The 16,151-nt window shown below is 34.5% G+C and overlaps 1 protein-coding gene across 1 annotated transcript; it reads left to right on the forward strand.

The window, feature by feature from the left end:
• Nucleotides 1-442: 442 nt before the first annotated feature.
• Nucleotides 443-10,650, forward strand: LOC129219907 (keratin, type I cytoskeletal 9-like). Its single transcript, XM_054854225.1, has 4 exons — nt 443-457; nt 5,992-6,261; nt 7,515-7,836; nt 10,439-10,650. Exons 1-4 carry the CDS (start codon nt 443-445, stop codon nt 10,648-10,650), a joined length of 819 nt encoding a protein of 272 aa, XP_054710200.1.
• Nucleotides 10,651-16,151: the final 5,501 nt, after the last annotated feature.

Here is a 16,151-nt window from a genome sequence, read left to right on the forward strand (position 1 = left end):
GCAATAAACCACCATTCAACAAAACACCATCTTGTTCAGTGGAACGATAATCAACTTTTACTTTCGTCTGACACTCGAAATTGAAGTGAAAAGGTGAAGCAAAGATCATCTCTTCCCCGTGGCATGGAGTTCACCTACATTCGACAAGTTAACACTGCCCCTGTCTTCCTGATTGGGACCCTAGAGGCGAATTCGCGCGCGTCTCATCTTACTGTAAGAGGACTCATCGGAAGAGGTAAGAATTAAAAGAAAAAACAAGATGCAAATTAATGATTAGGAAATGAGGGGGGTTAGGAGCAGTTCTGGCACCATCGTGACGTTCTGATTGGGTGCATTTAGAGTATATATAGGATGCACCGGCACAAGCCAACATCATATCATTCTTGACCATCTTCTTCGATCAGAGCTTGGAATAGCTTGTGTAGATCAGAGTGCCAACAACATGAAATTTCTCCAGGTAAGGTCTTTGATTAGCGGCTGATTGTTCAGTATCTGATTAAGAAGCTTTGAAGATAGTCATCTCTGTTCCTTTTCTACCTTTTTCTTCAACCACCTTTCTACCTTTTACTTCTACCTTCGTATCCATATTCCCTTGAGTACTACAAGGGAAAAACTTTTAGCAAAATTTTGGGTGGGTTAAATTTTTGAGATGTTTTAGAGAATACTCAAAACTATTTTCACCTTATGAATAACAGGAAATTAATATGATACAAGAAATTCGTCTGCCAATTAAAAGGAAAAAAGAGAGACTACTAATGAATAACACGAATAGTTTTGATATCCCGGACGTTAGTTTTCTACTGTTTCAAATATTTATTATCTTAATAGACGTCTTGATTTAAAGGCATCATTTTCTGTTCCATTTATGTGGATGGGACCAATTTCCACGGAGGAACACCTATTACAGGAAGCCCCACTGCTCTTCCATTTTGACTGATAAAACCATTTTTCTACTGAAGTGTTTCTTTGACGGAACACTATCATTCGTAGCAAGTTTTGATGAACTTGATTGCTACGGCTAAAATATTAATTTTCGTTAAGTAATCTAAAATAATTCCTTGCTCATCAGTAACAGATAAAGGTAGTTTATTTGTATTATGTATGCAATTTCTAGGTAATTGCTTCTTACCTGAAAACAAAATTAGTTTGTCCTATATTTTTAAATAATGCACTTTATTTTGTGAATTGATAGCTTCGTGCCATGTGCAGTTTAAAACTTGACGTGGTACACTAAAACTGAGATCATTTTTGGACACAATCAAAAACGAGTCGCATATCTGACTGATCTAATGTAATTCAAGTAATCGTTCAAAATTCCTAAAACATTTATTTTTATTTAGTAACAGTTCATTTATACAAAATCATTTTTGTAAAATCGTAGCTAACAGCCAGTAGCTACGATTGTACTTGCCATTTTCTGTTGTAGGCATGTTAGATAACTTTACGGATTAATTTCTCTGTTTTTAATTACTTCACTCGAATTTTAATAGTGTTATTATATCTTAAGTCAAATAACTGAAGAAAAAAAATGTCTTAAAGCATTGTATAGTTATCGAAAGCTATGGAATCCATGCTATTAAAATCTGCCCGCGTCTGTCTGTGTCTGTAACCCTATCTCTTCCGGATTGTCAATGTCTGACAGGGTCAATACCGGTAGAGTTGGATACAGAACATCCACGGGAAGCCATTCCTCTCTCTCTTTCCATTTTAAACATTGTCGGAGGTATATATTGATAAAAACACCATTAAAATCATCAATTGTCATCCGCTCCAAGAGGCGAACGGGTTTTTTTATGGATCGAGCAAAGGACAGAACCCTTAATAGTTATTAAAAATTGTTCAAAATGGAATATTAACCTGATTTATAGTTATCCTTTTGATAACCCCCTTGAGTAACAACCTTTGTGTAATTTTTAGGCACATGAAAAAGCGAAGCAAAATAAATTACTTTAGTAAAAAGTAGCTCACCGTTGAACCAAAAAAAAAAAAAATCTTTATATTTTTTTTCGAGAGATAAAACTAAACATTTTTATTTAACAATCAATGATCACGAAAAGTTACCTCGTTTTTTTTATTGCATACACTATTACAACTTCAGAAGAGAAGTTTCAACAACTTCAAATCAATATTTTGTGCCAGGAACATTTTGGTTTTTAGATTAAAAAAATATTTTTCAGGCTAATCTCATTCTGCGACAAAAGCACATACTATTGAATATTATTCTTGAATTAGGAAGTTCCCATGTTAAAACTTCTGTATAATATTTGAGTGATATTGTTGGTTTTATATCATCTCAGAACTTTTATTATTCATTGAAATTTTGAATTTTTTTTTTTTTTACTTATTCTTAAAAAAACTGAAGCAGTACAGAATGAGAATTATTTCCGCACTAACTTTTTGTTTTTTGTGTGGTTTTTCCCTTCATAAAATTTTCGGAATTCATTAGCTCTCAAGAACTTATTCTCCACTTTTAAATACATAACTAGCTGCGTCGCCCGGCTTTGCACGGTCCACCTCGAAAATAAAAGTTATGTCAAGTGACGCGTGTTCAACAATCAGGCATGAACAAAAAAAAATCAGTAAAATTTTGCTGCAGATTTCGGAAAAATAACCAAAAGTAAACATTTTAAATCCCCCGGTTACAGGAAAAGCCTTTAAAACAACGCAAGAATTTTACTTGTTCATATTCGAGAAACAAAAATGGCAACAGATCTTTCGTCTCAATGATTTTCTTCATGCCATAAATTTTAATAAAAGCATTGTTGCGGAAAGTTGAGATGAAGCACTGAATAATAATTTGAATGGAGGCAAGCTTTCGAAAAATAGGGATTTTATGTCGAAATCTAAGTGTCCTAATTAATTAATAGTTTTCAATTGATATCTCTGCTCATTATTATTGGAGGATTATGTTAAATAGCCAAACATAAAGACGGGAAGATTACGAATCCATCGATACCTGTATCGATGGTCAGTTCACTGTTGCTCGGGAGAAGAAACTTGGACATAGATACATAGGTACATACATAAATACATATGCTCAGTTTTTAATTATATAAGATAACACTGAAAACTAGAACCGTCCTAGAGGTCTGACATTTTTCTTCCACAATGCCTTGTCTGGCTCATAACCCTAGTTATGATAGATCATGATATTTAAAATTGATTGTATTGATTGTATTCATGCATTAAGTTGTAGCTAAAGGAAGAAGTTAAGAGTGATGATAGTTTTTAATTAAACGTACAAAGCTAAATTTGTGTCATTGAGAAACAGTAAAATTGTACTTATTAAACAAAATGTTTCTAGAATTCACTTCAAAAATTTTAAAAAACTTAACGATTTATAATCAAGTTTTCCAATTTTATGTTATATTACGTTTCAGTACGCTATTTGTTCTAAATTACAAATTTTGCGATTCAAATGAAACTTTTACGAATTGTTCTTATTAATCTACAAGTAATATTTAAAACTATTTTCACTAAATGAGTTACAGAAAATTAGTAAGACACAAAAAAAAAAAAAAAAATTGTTTGCCAATTAAAAGGGAAAGAAGACATGCTATTGATGAATAAAACCAATAACATTGAGATCCCGTATATGAAATATTCTTAATATTTATTATCTTCTTTGCAAAAATCAAGGAAGTATTATCGATTCATTTGACAGTTTTCTCCGGGCTAAGAGGGGAAAACATGCTTACAGAGCTACGCTGGGAAAGAACTTTGCCAGAGCAAACGCGGAGAAAACACACGTACAGAGTTATGTGAACAGAACTTTTTTGAAAATTCAGTGAGATTTAAGATGGGTTTTATAAATCTTGAAGTTTAATTTAATTTTATTTCGGTGCTAATTGTCATTTCGAAATTCATTGCAAAACAAAACGCGTTAATTAAAGGAGTTTATTATTATTATTATTATTTTTTTGAGACATCAACTCCTATTCGTTGTTAAAATATTTTTTTTCACATAAACTAATAGTTATTTTGTTTTAAACTGTGCAGTAATTTAATGCTTGTAACATTTAAACAAAACAAATCAAATGATTTGTTACGCAAGATTTATGTTAATAGATTCTAATCTAGTAATCTAGTTTCTCAAAATTCGTTATATTCAATGCAAAACGGAGATGAAAGAAAGTGCATGAAATATAGTTTCTAATTTAACAGCTGATGATAAACTTGAGCGAGTTTAATTCTTGGTACAGCCTTTTAGCTACACGTTGAAAGAATATTAAACAGTGGAAGGAAGCAATCATTATTTGTTCTCCGCAGAATCAAACTTCCTCAAGCTGTTGTTTTACGATATTGTACAAACAACTCAATTAACCTGAATCAATATCTACGGATATTGATCTTTTGAAAATAATAACGCATGAAAAAGAACAAATTTACTATGAATTTTTACAGAGATTTACTCAGAGTTTTCTCATCCACAGCAATGCGTAGAAATGAAACTACTTCTTCTAATTATTTTTATTTTGTACACTACTTATTTCGTACACATAGTTTTTTTAAAACTCATAAGTGCATACTTACAATATTCATCCCCAAATTTTAATCAATCTCTACACAAACAATTTATGTATTTCACTAAACAGAATGAAAGCAGAAATGTGAGTAAAAAGGGTAAAAATGTATGAATCAAAATTATATCGTAATTCAACTTTTAATCATTTTTTCATAAATAATGACCTTTAAAAGAATTTTAAAATATTTTTTATTAACGATTTTAATCTTAAAAGCATATACTTTGCCCCCGGGAAAAATTTGAATTTTAAAATGCCACACTCTTTAATACAAACGAAAATATCTGTGCTATCTGGAATTCTTTGACAATATTCACTTAAATATTTTCATTGAAATCTCTGCAGAAATGTATTGCATTTGGAGTTATATTTAATGAATCTCTTGGATCTTGGCATACCATGAATTCCTGGTAAAATTATTTGGGCTTTTTGAGTTTCTACTCAAGCTATAAAAGCTTTTATTTTTAAGTTGCTTGTATAAGTTAGGCAAATCAATTAACTTCAGGGGCACTGCAGTCTCTGGCTTATAACTATACTGAAGGAGGTAAAACAGACAACTTGAAGTTCAGTTGACAGCGACATATATCCTGCTTTTAAGCTTAGTGAATGCCTAATTCATCTTTGTGTTTATCAGTTTTCTCATTTTTATTCTTTTGAAATGGATTTTATAGAGTGCTGGCAAATTTTTCATCCCAAAGGAAAAATAGAGCGTTTTACTTCTTTGTCTAATTTCTTGAATCACCGCAAGATTCAAGCTGGGTAACTGCAAATTTGATGTAATAATATCTCACCATACGAGATTAATGGATATTTTTACTTCCTTTTACAAGAAAAGAAATTGTATTCGCGAAAAAGAATTTCACTCAAAAATCGACCTTAATTTCCATTCTACTCACCCCCGAATGAATGTTAAGTTTTTGTTTAGACTCGACCACACGTGGATAAGTGCCTAAGAACGTATAGACACGCGAAATATCCATTTTGACGATTCCCGAGTTGATTATAACGAGTTTTCTTGTGACGTCTGTATGTACGTATGTGCGGATGCGCGTATGTATGTCGCATAACTCAAGAACGGTACGTCCTAGAAAGTTGAAATTTGGTACGTAGATTCCTAGTGTTGTCTAGTTGTGCACCTCCTCTTTTGGTTGCATTCGGGTGTTTCTAAAGGGGTCTTTTGCCCCTTTTTGGGGGAAATCATTGTTAATTTCAATGTAAACTCAAGTGGTGTTATAATTTAGCGGACACTTGGCGATATATCGCCAGTCTTTTGGTCGCCAAGTTTTTGGCGATTTTTTTTTAAATCTGATTTCAATTTGGCCACAGTTGGTGATACTTCGAGAGTAAACTATTGAATCACATTAAAAATGCAAGTAATGGGGAAATGACATTAAATTGGAGTGAAAAGAAGTCATGTGATGCACACATCAGCTCGTTTTAAAATGTTTTATTCTCATTTAATTCACAGGTTTCTCTAGTTATCTCAGCCGTAGTAGGCTACGTGCTTGCAGTCGGATACGGTGGAGGATCCAATGCTGGTGCCAGCAATTATGGTGGCAGTTCTGGTGGGGCAAGCAGTTATGGTAGTGGATCGAGCGCATCTGGAGGAAGTTATGGAGGCAATGCAGGAGCTACCAGTTTTGGAAGTGGAGCAAGTGGAGTTGCTTACGGAGGTGGAGCCGGAGGTAGCTTCGGAGGAGGAGCCTCTTCATATGGGGGATCATTTGACCAACAAGGCGTAAGTTAGAAGTTCAATGTGAACGTTCGTTTTGACCTTCCGGCGACCTTCTTTCGTCGCATCCCATTTTCTTATTCGTCTTTCTTTCTAATGGGGCTGCGTTAGAGACATTACCTTCTGCAGACCTAGTGCAATCCCATCCCCCGATGGAGAATCCGTTTTTTCATGTAGAATTACTTATGCCATTAATACGAGAATTTTGATGTCCAGTTTCCCTACAATGTCAAGGCAACCTGGGCCATTTTCGATGCAAAACTGCGCTTGGATTTTATTTTTGCCTAGAGCACTCTAAGTTGAACGGGTAGTCGAGGTTTCTTTTACATATGCACACTTTTTCCGCATAATTATACGACATGAACGCTGTTGATTTTCTGCATCTTGAAAATTCACCGACAGTAGCCAGGATCGAAGCTGCGACTTTTGCTTTTGGCGTAAGAGTCCAGTGCCTAATCACTACACCACTCTGTCAGAATTTTATTAAGTGTAAGTTACCCATTTCATGATCTGTAGCAAGTATGCTAAGAAAGAGTCATATCAGTAATTCTAACACCTACAACTACTATTATAGAAATTATTATTTTGAATAACTTTAAATACAATGGTTGTTAATTATTTCCATAATGATCAATTTATTCTTGAAGCAGCATAATTTATTGAGCAATCAATATTGCTGCTTATTGGTCTCACTCAGCTCTCTGTCTCTTTATATTCATGCCATTTTTTTTTCTACTGTTTTTGTGATTGGTCAGACCAGTGACTTGACCCTTTCTAATTTCTTTGAATATCAGATCCAAAAACATTCACACAGCATTAACTTTTGGACAAAATTCATCGATGTGTCATTTTAATGTTTCAAAAATGAATACAAGTTTTTTTTTAAACTATTATTTTTCTTTGTTTGCTTGACAGCTAGTTAAAGTGTAACGCTTTATCCTTAAAGAACCTAACTTTGATTAAGGATGGTAGCTTTTGTCTCACCAATGACAATACAGATCATTAGGAGCAAAGATAACAAACTGAAAGTTATGGGTAAAAAATAACTTGTTAAGGGAGGAGAAAAAAAACCTTATAAAAATGCTCCTAGATTATGATTAATAATTTCTGAAAATGGTAATGAAATGCGTGACCAATAGTGAAGTAAAATGTAGATTCGTTTTGAATTTGTATGGTTGCTACATAAATTGCAAAGCACGTTTTACAATGCTTGTACAGTTGATAACTTAAAGACAGATAAAAATAACAAATTATTTCAGGGCGCGCCCAAGCCGTACAGCTTCGATTACCAATCGACAGACGAGCAAGGCAACGTCCATTACCGAAATGAAGAAGGAGATGCCAGCGGTACTGTCCGAGGTACTTATGGATACACCGATGTCCAAGGCCTTTACCGCGTAGTCGAGTACGTGGCTGATGCCAACGGGTACAGAGCCCAGATCCGAACCAACGAACCAGGAACCGATGGGAAAGAAAGTCCTGCTGATGTTGTCATGACTGTTGAAGAACCTCCCGCAGGACTTCAAGACAGGTTCAGTGCCGGAAGCGGACGTGCTGGAGGATTTGCAGCATCCAGTGGGGGTAAGTTGTTGCTGTCATTTAGTGGATGGGGAAATCTAACAAGTAATTAGACAAGTAATTAGACCACTAAGTAATATTTCATTTTCAGGAATTCATAATATCTTGTGCAACTGCAGCGTTCGGTACGCGAAATTGAAAACGTTTTATTGATAAGTGTAACTATAAGGGGGTTGTCCATAAGTTATGTCAAACTTTTTTCCCCACATTTGAGGCATTGAGAAGCAAAGGGATGTAAGTGGCAAAACTAAAACTTTGGAAATAACCAATGCAAATGGTAGGTAAACCTCTCCTCTGTCTTGAGGCAAAAGATAGCAGTAGTAGCCCAGTTATACAGCATGATTTAGAAAAACATTTCAATGAAATCCTACCTAGGAACGTATTTTTAAACGCGTTTTACTCAAAGCTAGAAAATGTCCACTTACATCCCTTTGCTTCTCATTGCATCATTTGACCCCTCCCCCTTAGTCTCATAGTATCACATTTCACTTTAACCCCTCTCCTTTTCCCATATCACACTGTTTTTCATAAGCATATTGGTATGAAAATAACGTGTGATGTCATATTTCGTGTAACCCCCTCACTGTCACTTGTCACAAGCTGTCACAATTTCTAGAATCCCTTAACATCAAAGCGAGATATCATTTGTGAATGACCCCTAAAAAAAACTGATACTGCTGCTTCATGTTTGATCGCGGGGAGTTGAATGAAAGGTACTTCAACCCAATGAATGAGCATTCTCAACCAACAAACGCGGCTGTAACTGGTTGTTTCCTTTTTTTGAATTGAATGGAACTTACAGTAAGTTAAAGTTCTCCATTCACCCCCCCCCCCAAAAAAAAGAAAAAAAGAAAAAACCTTTTTGAATATTTATTTTAACAACTAATTTCGACCTATTTACTCCCTGGTCAGTCAACTTTAAGTACCTGGAAATAGGCCTGATCGAACAAACGGTTACTAAGATAAATAAATACCTTTGTGCTGAACAGTAAAGTAAGACAAAACAACGTTAGAAGAAGCCCAAATTTGTAATCATCCATAAGCTCATTATTTTTTTTTTTTGCATTGAAAAAGGCGTTCCCTGTAACGCCGAAACACGTGTCTGCTGTAATTTACAAATTTGTGCTTCTTCTAAACGGTTACTATTTAAATGTTTTCTTCTATAAAATTTCTCCTTTCAATTTTTTTTTAAAGTTAACTAAAATATGAGATAAATATGCAAAAGAAGTGAAACAGAAGAATAAAATTTACTTCAGAGGTCACTAGTTTTCATAATTGATTTAAATATGGAAACGAATTTTTGGAATTGGAAAATTAACGAATAAATAAGTATTTATAAAATGTTTTCTCCGAAATTTAAACAAAGGCTAATGGATATACGCTTTAACAATGAAGTAATGACACCTTCTAATCTGTTTTAAAAATTTTAAAACTAATTTTCTAAACTTATAATTTTCAAACAGTTTTCTGAGCTGTCAAAACGTTTAAATATTAATTTAAATCGCAGTTTACAAAAACGATGCAATTTTTTTAAAGTTAATTTTCATTGAAACACGGAGTACAAACGCAAAAACTTATATTTTTTGTACAATAGTATAATTTTTGCGTAGAAAAAATAAACATGTACAGCATAGTGCGTTAAATTTGCCATGAAGCAAATCTTTTAAAGTTTCATGTTCCATAGATTAGTTTTTATGCAGCTAGTGTGGAAAAGATTGCCTGTCAAAACTGTCGGAAACTTAAGCTAAGTTAAGCAACGGAAATACAAATCTGCACTAATAATGTCTGATCACTAATACAAATCTATCACGAATCTTAACTGAACGACTCTCTAAGCTTATCAAAAATCAAGCTTTCATCAGATCTCGTAGTTTAAATAAAACCTTAATTAAAACAAATTTCACAGATACAATGAAGATTAACAAAACTGTGCGTCTTAATTTTAACCAAGACTGAATTTGAAATGAACTGTGCGTCTTAATTTTAACCCTGCTCTATGTCTTAGTTTCCATTCGATTAAATTTTCGTCAGGATTTTTGAGCAATCACGATTGCTTATTGATCTCACTTAACCGTCCTAGATATTTGGTTCCTTTTTCAACCCCACCGTCCTCTGCACGCGCGACTCCTTCCGGTAGCCGCTTTTCCTGGTCGGTGGCGTCCATGTCCTACACACACGCACGCTCATACACATACACACCCACACACAACACACATGCACCTTTACACACACACGCGCGCACCTTTGCACACATACACACACGCCAACGTGCATACACACAGGTTTACGCACACACACAAGCCTACACATACACAACTATACACACGTGACCGCCCATGAGGAGGGGCAGAAGCCGTTTCTAGAAACAAGCGAGAAGGGTAGTAACCAATAAGTAGGGTCCTGTCGCAGCTCGTGATTGCAAAACAATATAATTTAAATTCAAAATTTCAGGATTCAAATTAATTATAATTTTTTGAAATATTATTTCTCGCACTAATGAATGTACAAGACCTTAACTTCCAAAATTGCATAATAATACAAAATGTAATAAATACCTTCAGCTCGCTAAAGAAAACATTTTTGTAAAAAAAACTTAATGTTTCAGGTTCTGCCAGCTACAGTGGAGGAGCTTCTTCCGTTAGTGCAGCGTCAGCAGGTGGTTATGGTGCCGGTGCTGCAGGTGGATTTACTGGACTCGCTCCAGCAAGTGGTGGCTCCCGTGGATTCAGCGGTGGAGCAGGAGCTGCAAGAGGTGCAGCAGCCAGCTATGGAGGAGGCAGAGCTGGTGCTGGATCAGGTGGAAAGAGTGGATATTAAAGAATATAATTTGATAAATTGATGGCTTGGACATTTAATCGCATGTTTCCATAAAGAAGGATCCGAAAGAATGCTTTTAATGCATTTTTTTCTCGATCGAACTACCCTTATACTTGTATTTATAATTCTTGAAAAGTATCGCTATTCGCAAAAATGATTAATCGGAAAATAAAAAGTCGCGTTAAAGAAATGTAACTTCTTAAAATATTAAATTTGGTATTTGTATTATAGTGAAATTCCGTTACAACGAATACCAATACAGCGAAATTTCCGTTACAACGAACAAAATTTGCAGTCCCTTGAAGTTCGTTGTAATGGGATTTCACTGTATGTTGAATCTTTGAGAAAAACAATCACTGTAATATTGTATATATATTTTTGTTGTATTTTTGTGTACATATTTTTCTGTTACGAATAGCGTTACTTTTTGGGAAGTGACATAGCTTTACTTTTCTGAGCTTTAACGGGTATTTCTCTTGATTGTCTGCATACCCTACAACACTGATTTTGCTTCAGACATTTTGTGCTGTGATTTCTTTCGGAATATGGAACTTTTCTGATAAACCTTCTTTGACATTAAGTATTTGAAAGCAAAACGTCTTCTTTTGCATCAATGTAATAAATAAGGAACTTCTATAATTTATAAAAAGTTACATTATATTCATATTTTTTCTCATAGTCCATATATTTCTTTTGTTTTCAAATTTAATGTCAAGATGGTATCCCATTTTGTTGTGTGATAATAGATGGCGGTGCATGTAATGATGTGTTCTTATTTAAACTTGTGGGAGCTCTTGTGTGGTATGTGTTTTTCAAGTCTACGTAAGCTAACTTTCGTGCTTGCAATGGAGAGCATGTATTTGTTCTAATTTAATAAAAGTTTATGTTTTTTACAACTGCCTCACACTTTTTGCATTTGTAATTGAACATTAAAAACCAATCTGATGTCGACACTACTTAAATTCCTTGTATGCTGACTAAATTGTGTACATATTTAGACAGTGAAATTAAATCTACTTTTAGTAAAAACACAGATCCGTCCAATGTAAATTCCAGGTTAGAAGCTTCCTATGTAATAAATAATACAACCCTAGATCTTTTAGTGACAAGTTGAAAAGTTGCTGTGATGTATGACAAGTTTTATACGCAGTTGAATTACAAAACGTCTTCAACTGCGTTCAATATAGCTGGTATTAAACAGGAAATTCCGTGCAGAAACAAACGAGCTAACTTTCCAGTTAACTAACTTCGATTTTCTAACATGAGAAAAAAACCTCTCGTTTAGTTGTGTTAGGCTGCAAATCATTTCAAATTCGTTTTTTTCCTAAATGGAGCCATTTCTGAAACTGAAAAATATTTCTCTCGCGTGAAAAAAAAAATAAATAATTTGAATTTTGACCTTTTGAATTCAAATTATGTTTTTCGCAATCACGAGTGTGTGTGTATCTAGGCATGTGTGTTTATGTGTGTGTGGGGGGTATGTGTGTATGTGTGTAGGGGGTAAGTGTGTGTAGGCATGTGTGTTTGTGTCTGTGTGCAGGTATGAGTGTGTGGGTAGTTGTGTGTATGAGTGTTTGCGTGTGGTGGGGAATGTGTATGTGTTTGTAGGCATATGTGTTTGTGTCTGTGTGCAGGCAGGAGTGTGATGAGTGTGTGGGTAGTTGTGTGTAGGCATGACTGTGATGAGTGTGTGGGTAGTTGTGTGTAGGAATGAGTGTGATGAGTATGTGGGTAGTTGTGTGTAGACATGACTGTGATGAGTGTGTGGGTAGTTGTGTGTCGGCATGAGTGTGATGAGTGTGTAGGTAGTTGTGTGTAGGTGTGTGTATGTGTAGGAGTCTGTACGTATGCGTGTGTGTATATATGTGTTTGAGTGTGTGTATGTGTTTGTGAATGTGTGTAGGTGTATGTATTTGTGTGTGCGCGTGTGTGTAGCATATGGATGCAACCTGGAGACGGTTTTCGCTATAGGAGCAGCATCGTGAGGAGCCGGTAGACGGTGATGCTGTAGAGGGTGCTGGCGGGAAAATAAAATATAGCACATCAAAACAGTCAAGTAAAAGCAATAAGCAATCGTGATTGCTCAAAAAAAAAAAAAAAAAAAAAAAAAATCTGCCAGTTATTAGAAAGAATGTATGAAATACATTTACTCAAACTGTAGAAATAGAGTTATATCTTTGCAAATTTTCGGCACAGAATTAAGTGGTTTTCAGCGTGATATTTTTGTTAATTTTGATTGTTACGAACTCTGTGTTCGCCAATGAGGAGCAATTTTTTTTCCAAAGCATTAAAACTAGAATTTCTCCAAGGATTCACTCTCGCACACATCTTATATAGCATTAATCATAACTCGAGAAATTCTCCAAAGTAAATTAATTCCAAAACAATTTAATGTATTATAAGGTGAGATGGCAAAACATGGACTTTCCTTAAAAAGCAGAACTATTTTATTTTTAATTACAAAAAGGCTAAACTGTAAAACATGTGTCACTGGCAAAAATAGCTGAATTTGAAGGGATTACCTTGCTGATTGCCATTGTACGAAATTATTATTACTATTATAATAATTATTACTTTTTTGAGGAGGAAAAGTTAAAAGAAAAAAATTTATTCTAATTTACATGTCTTCAAATTTTTTGAACATTGAGTTAAAATATGTTTTCTGAAATATTATTATTTCTTCTCTTTAATTACATTTACTAAGTTTAACAGATTAATAGTTTTATATCGTGCAAGTGGTGACCATACGTATCTTGCATCTTTCTAAGGTAACCACCTTAAGAAAAAAGAGTTAATTAAGTAAACTACTCACTTAAACAATTTTAGTTAAACACTTAATTGAATGGAAGTAATTAAAAAAAGTATAAAGCATGCTTAAAAAACGCTTCTCACTGTTTCTTTGGGTTCAGAGTTTGATGATGAACTAAAAACTTCCATTTATTTAATATAGTACTCAAAAAATGCCATAAGTTAAATTAAATTAAAATATAAATAAAATAAAACAAAAGGAAGTAAAATAAATAAATGTAAAAAAAAAACAGTAGTAAATAATTAGATAAACGGACAAATAAATAAAGTGATTCTTATTAAGAGATAAAAACCATAGAAGATATTCAAAAGGAGGTAAATATGAAGGAGGCTTGTTGACGACTAAAATAGTTAATTCGAGTATAGTTTATATATCAGTTGCGAATTACTGTGTGCCTCAATCACCTCTTTTAGATCTTATCTTCAAAAAAAATTAAGGTTCAAGATATCAAAAGGAAAAGTGAAAAATTACGTAAATTCAAGGTTTGCCAGTTAAAAAAAAAGAATAAATAATTTGAATTTTGACCTCTTGAATTCAAATTATGTTTTTCGCAATCACGAGTGTGTGTGTGTGTGTGTGTGTGTGTGTGTGTGTAGGCATGTGTGTTTATGTGTGTGGGGGGTATGGGTGTTTGTAAGTATGGGGGTAAGTGTATGTGTGTGTAGGCATGTGTGTTTGTGTCTGTGTTCAGGTATGAGTATGTGGGTAGTTGTGTGTATGAGTGTTTGTGTGTGGTGGGAAATGTGTATGAGTGTGTAGGCATATGTGTTTGTGTCTGTGTGCAGGCATGAGTGTGATGAGTGTGTGGGTAGTTGTGTGTAGGTGTGTGTAGGTATTCTGTATCTATGTGTAGGTGTCTGTATTTGTGTGTGCGCGTGTGTGTATGTATGTGTATGTGTGCGCGTGTGTGTATATATGTGTATGTATGCGCGTGTGTGTAGGACATGAATGCATTCTGGAGACGGATTTCGCTAGAGGAGCAGCATCGTGAGGAGCCGAACGACGGTGATGCTGCAGAGGGTGCTGGCGGGAAAATAAAACGATAGCACATCAAAACAGTCAAGTGAGAACAGTAAGCAATTGTGATTGCTCAAAAAAAAAAAAAATCATTGGAGCCCCATAGCTTAGTGTAGGCATTTCGAGACAATTTTTCTCTCGGGGTTTACAAGAAAACGCATGCAACTTCGCTTCTGATGGATTCTTGTTCTGAACTAATTAATCTCCAGGCATCTTGTGTGTGTGTTTACCTTTGATTTTCAACTTGTTTTTTTTTAGCTATTCAGCCCTAGTCACTGCGTGAACGACTACTTCTTGTTTGACGATCATTATTTAACTTACGATTTAATGCCCAAATCTTAAAAGTTATTTTCAAAAAAAAAAATCTTTATTTTACTTCTGAGAAATGGAGCAATAAATTAAAGAAAGGGGATATGGAAGAAATATAAAAAATAGGTTTCATTATATAGTTGGAGCTACTTATCAAGTAACGAGAATGAAAAAATGGCACGATGGGAGAAAGTGGTCTAATGAACTCTCACCTCTCTCTCTCTGCTTTAAGTCTTGGAAGCACGTGACATGTTAGACAAGTGGCGGAAGAACGTGAAATCACATTTCTTCCCTTTTTATGGTTTTTATTGAAAAGCACTACATAGAAATAGTTCGTTCTCCTTGCCATATAAGAGAAAAGATGAATTAAAAAAAAAAAAAAAGAAAAAATAAATAAATAAAACGTGAAATTAAAAAAGTGTTTATAAAGTCTTGCACAGATAAAAACATTCATCTAAAAAAAACATTTTAAGTTTTGTATGAAGCTATCTAACCCATGTAAAGAGTTCGTTCTCAGATTTATATCCCTGCTTTAAAAATATCGTGAAAAAAAAAACACCATTTGAAAAAGGTTAACATATTTACCATGTTGAAAATCACCGGGTTCAATAACTTTTGAAATAACTTACACGTACAATGTACTTAAAAGTACAGTATCTTTCATTGCTTGCTGTTGACGGAAGAATGCTGACAGTTAACATAATATGCTCACATCCCCTCCAAATAACGCATTTTAAGAGAATTTTTTGCCGGTCAGTGTATTAAACAAAAGAAAAACAAAAAAATTTGAATTTTGACCACTTGAATTCAAATTATGTTTTTCGCAATCACGAGTGTCTGCGTGCAGGTATGAGTGTGTGGGTAGTTGTGTGTATGAGTGTTTTTGTGTGGGGGGATGTGTATGTGAGCGTAGGCATATGTGTTTGTGTCTGTGTGCAGGCATGAGTGTGTGTGAGTATTTGTGTGTGTATGTGTAGGTGTCTGTATGTATGCGTGCATGTGTATGTGTTTGTGTGTACGTGCGTGTATGTATGCGTGTAAGTGTAGGATATTGACGCAACCTGGAGACGGTTTTCGCTAGAGGAGCAGCATCGTGAGACGGCCGGTCGACTGTGATGCTCCAGAGGATGGTGGCGGGAAAATAAAATGATAGCACATCAAAACAGTCAAATAAAAGCAATAAGCAATCGTGATTGCTCAAAAAAAAAAAAAAAAAAAAAAAACTATTACCAGTCACTTTTGTTGCCACTATCCCCAACTTGCTGATAATGTCTTGAATTTTTGCATTACATTTTCTTTAAGTTTACATCCTGTCATCCATACCATTCAATCATAGATGTATTCAGATGAATTTATCAGTTTTATG

Source organism: Uloborus diversus, chromosome 1, assembly GCF_026930045.1.
Source record: "Uloborus diversus isolate 005 chromosome 1, Udiv.v.3.1, whole genome shotgun sequence".
NCBI lineage: Eukaryota > Metazoa > Arthropoda > Arachnida > Araneae > Uloboridae > Uloborus > Uloborus diversus.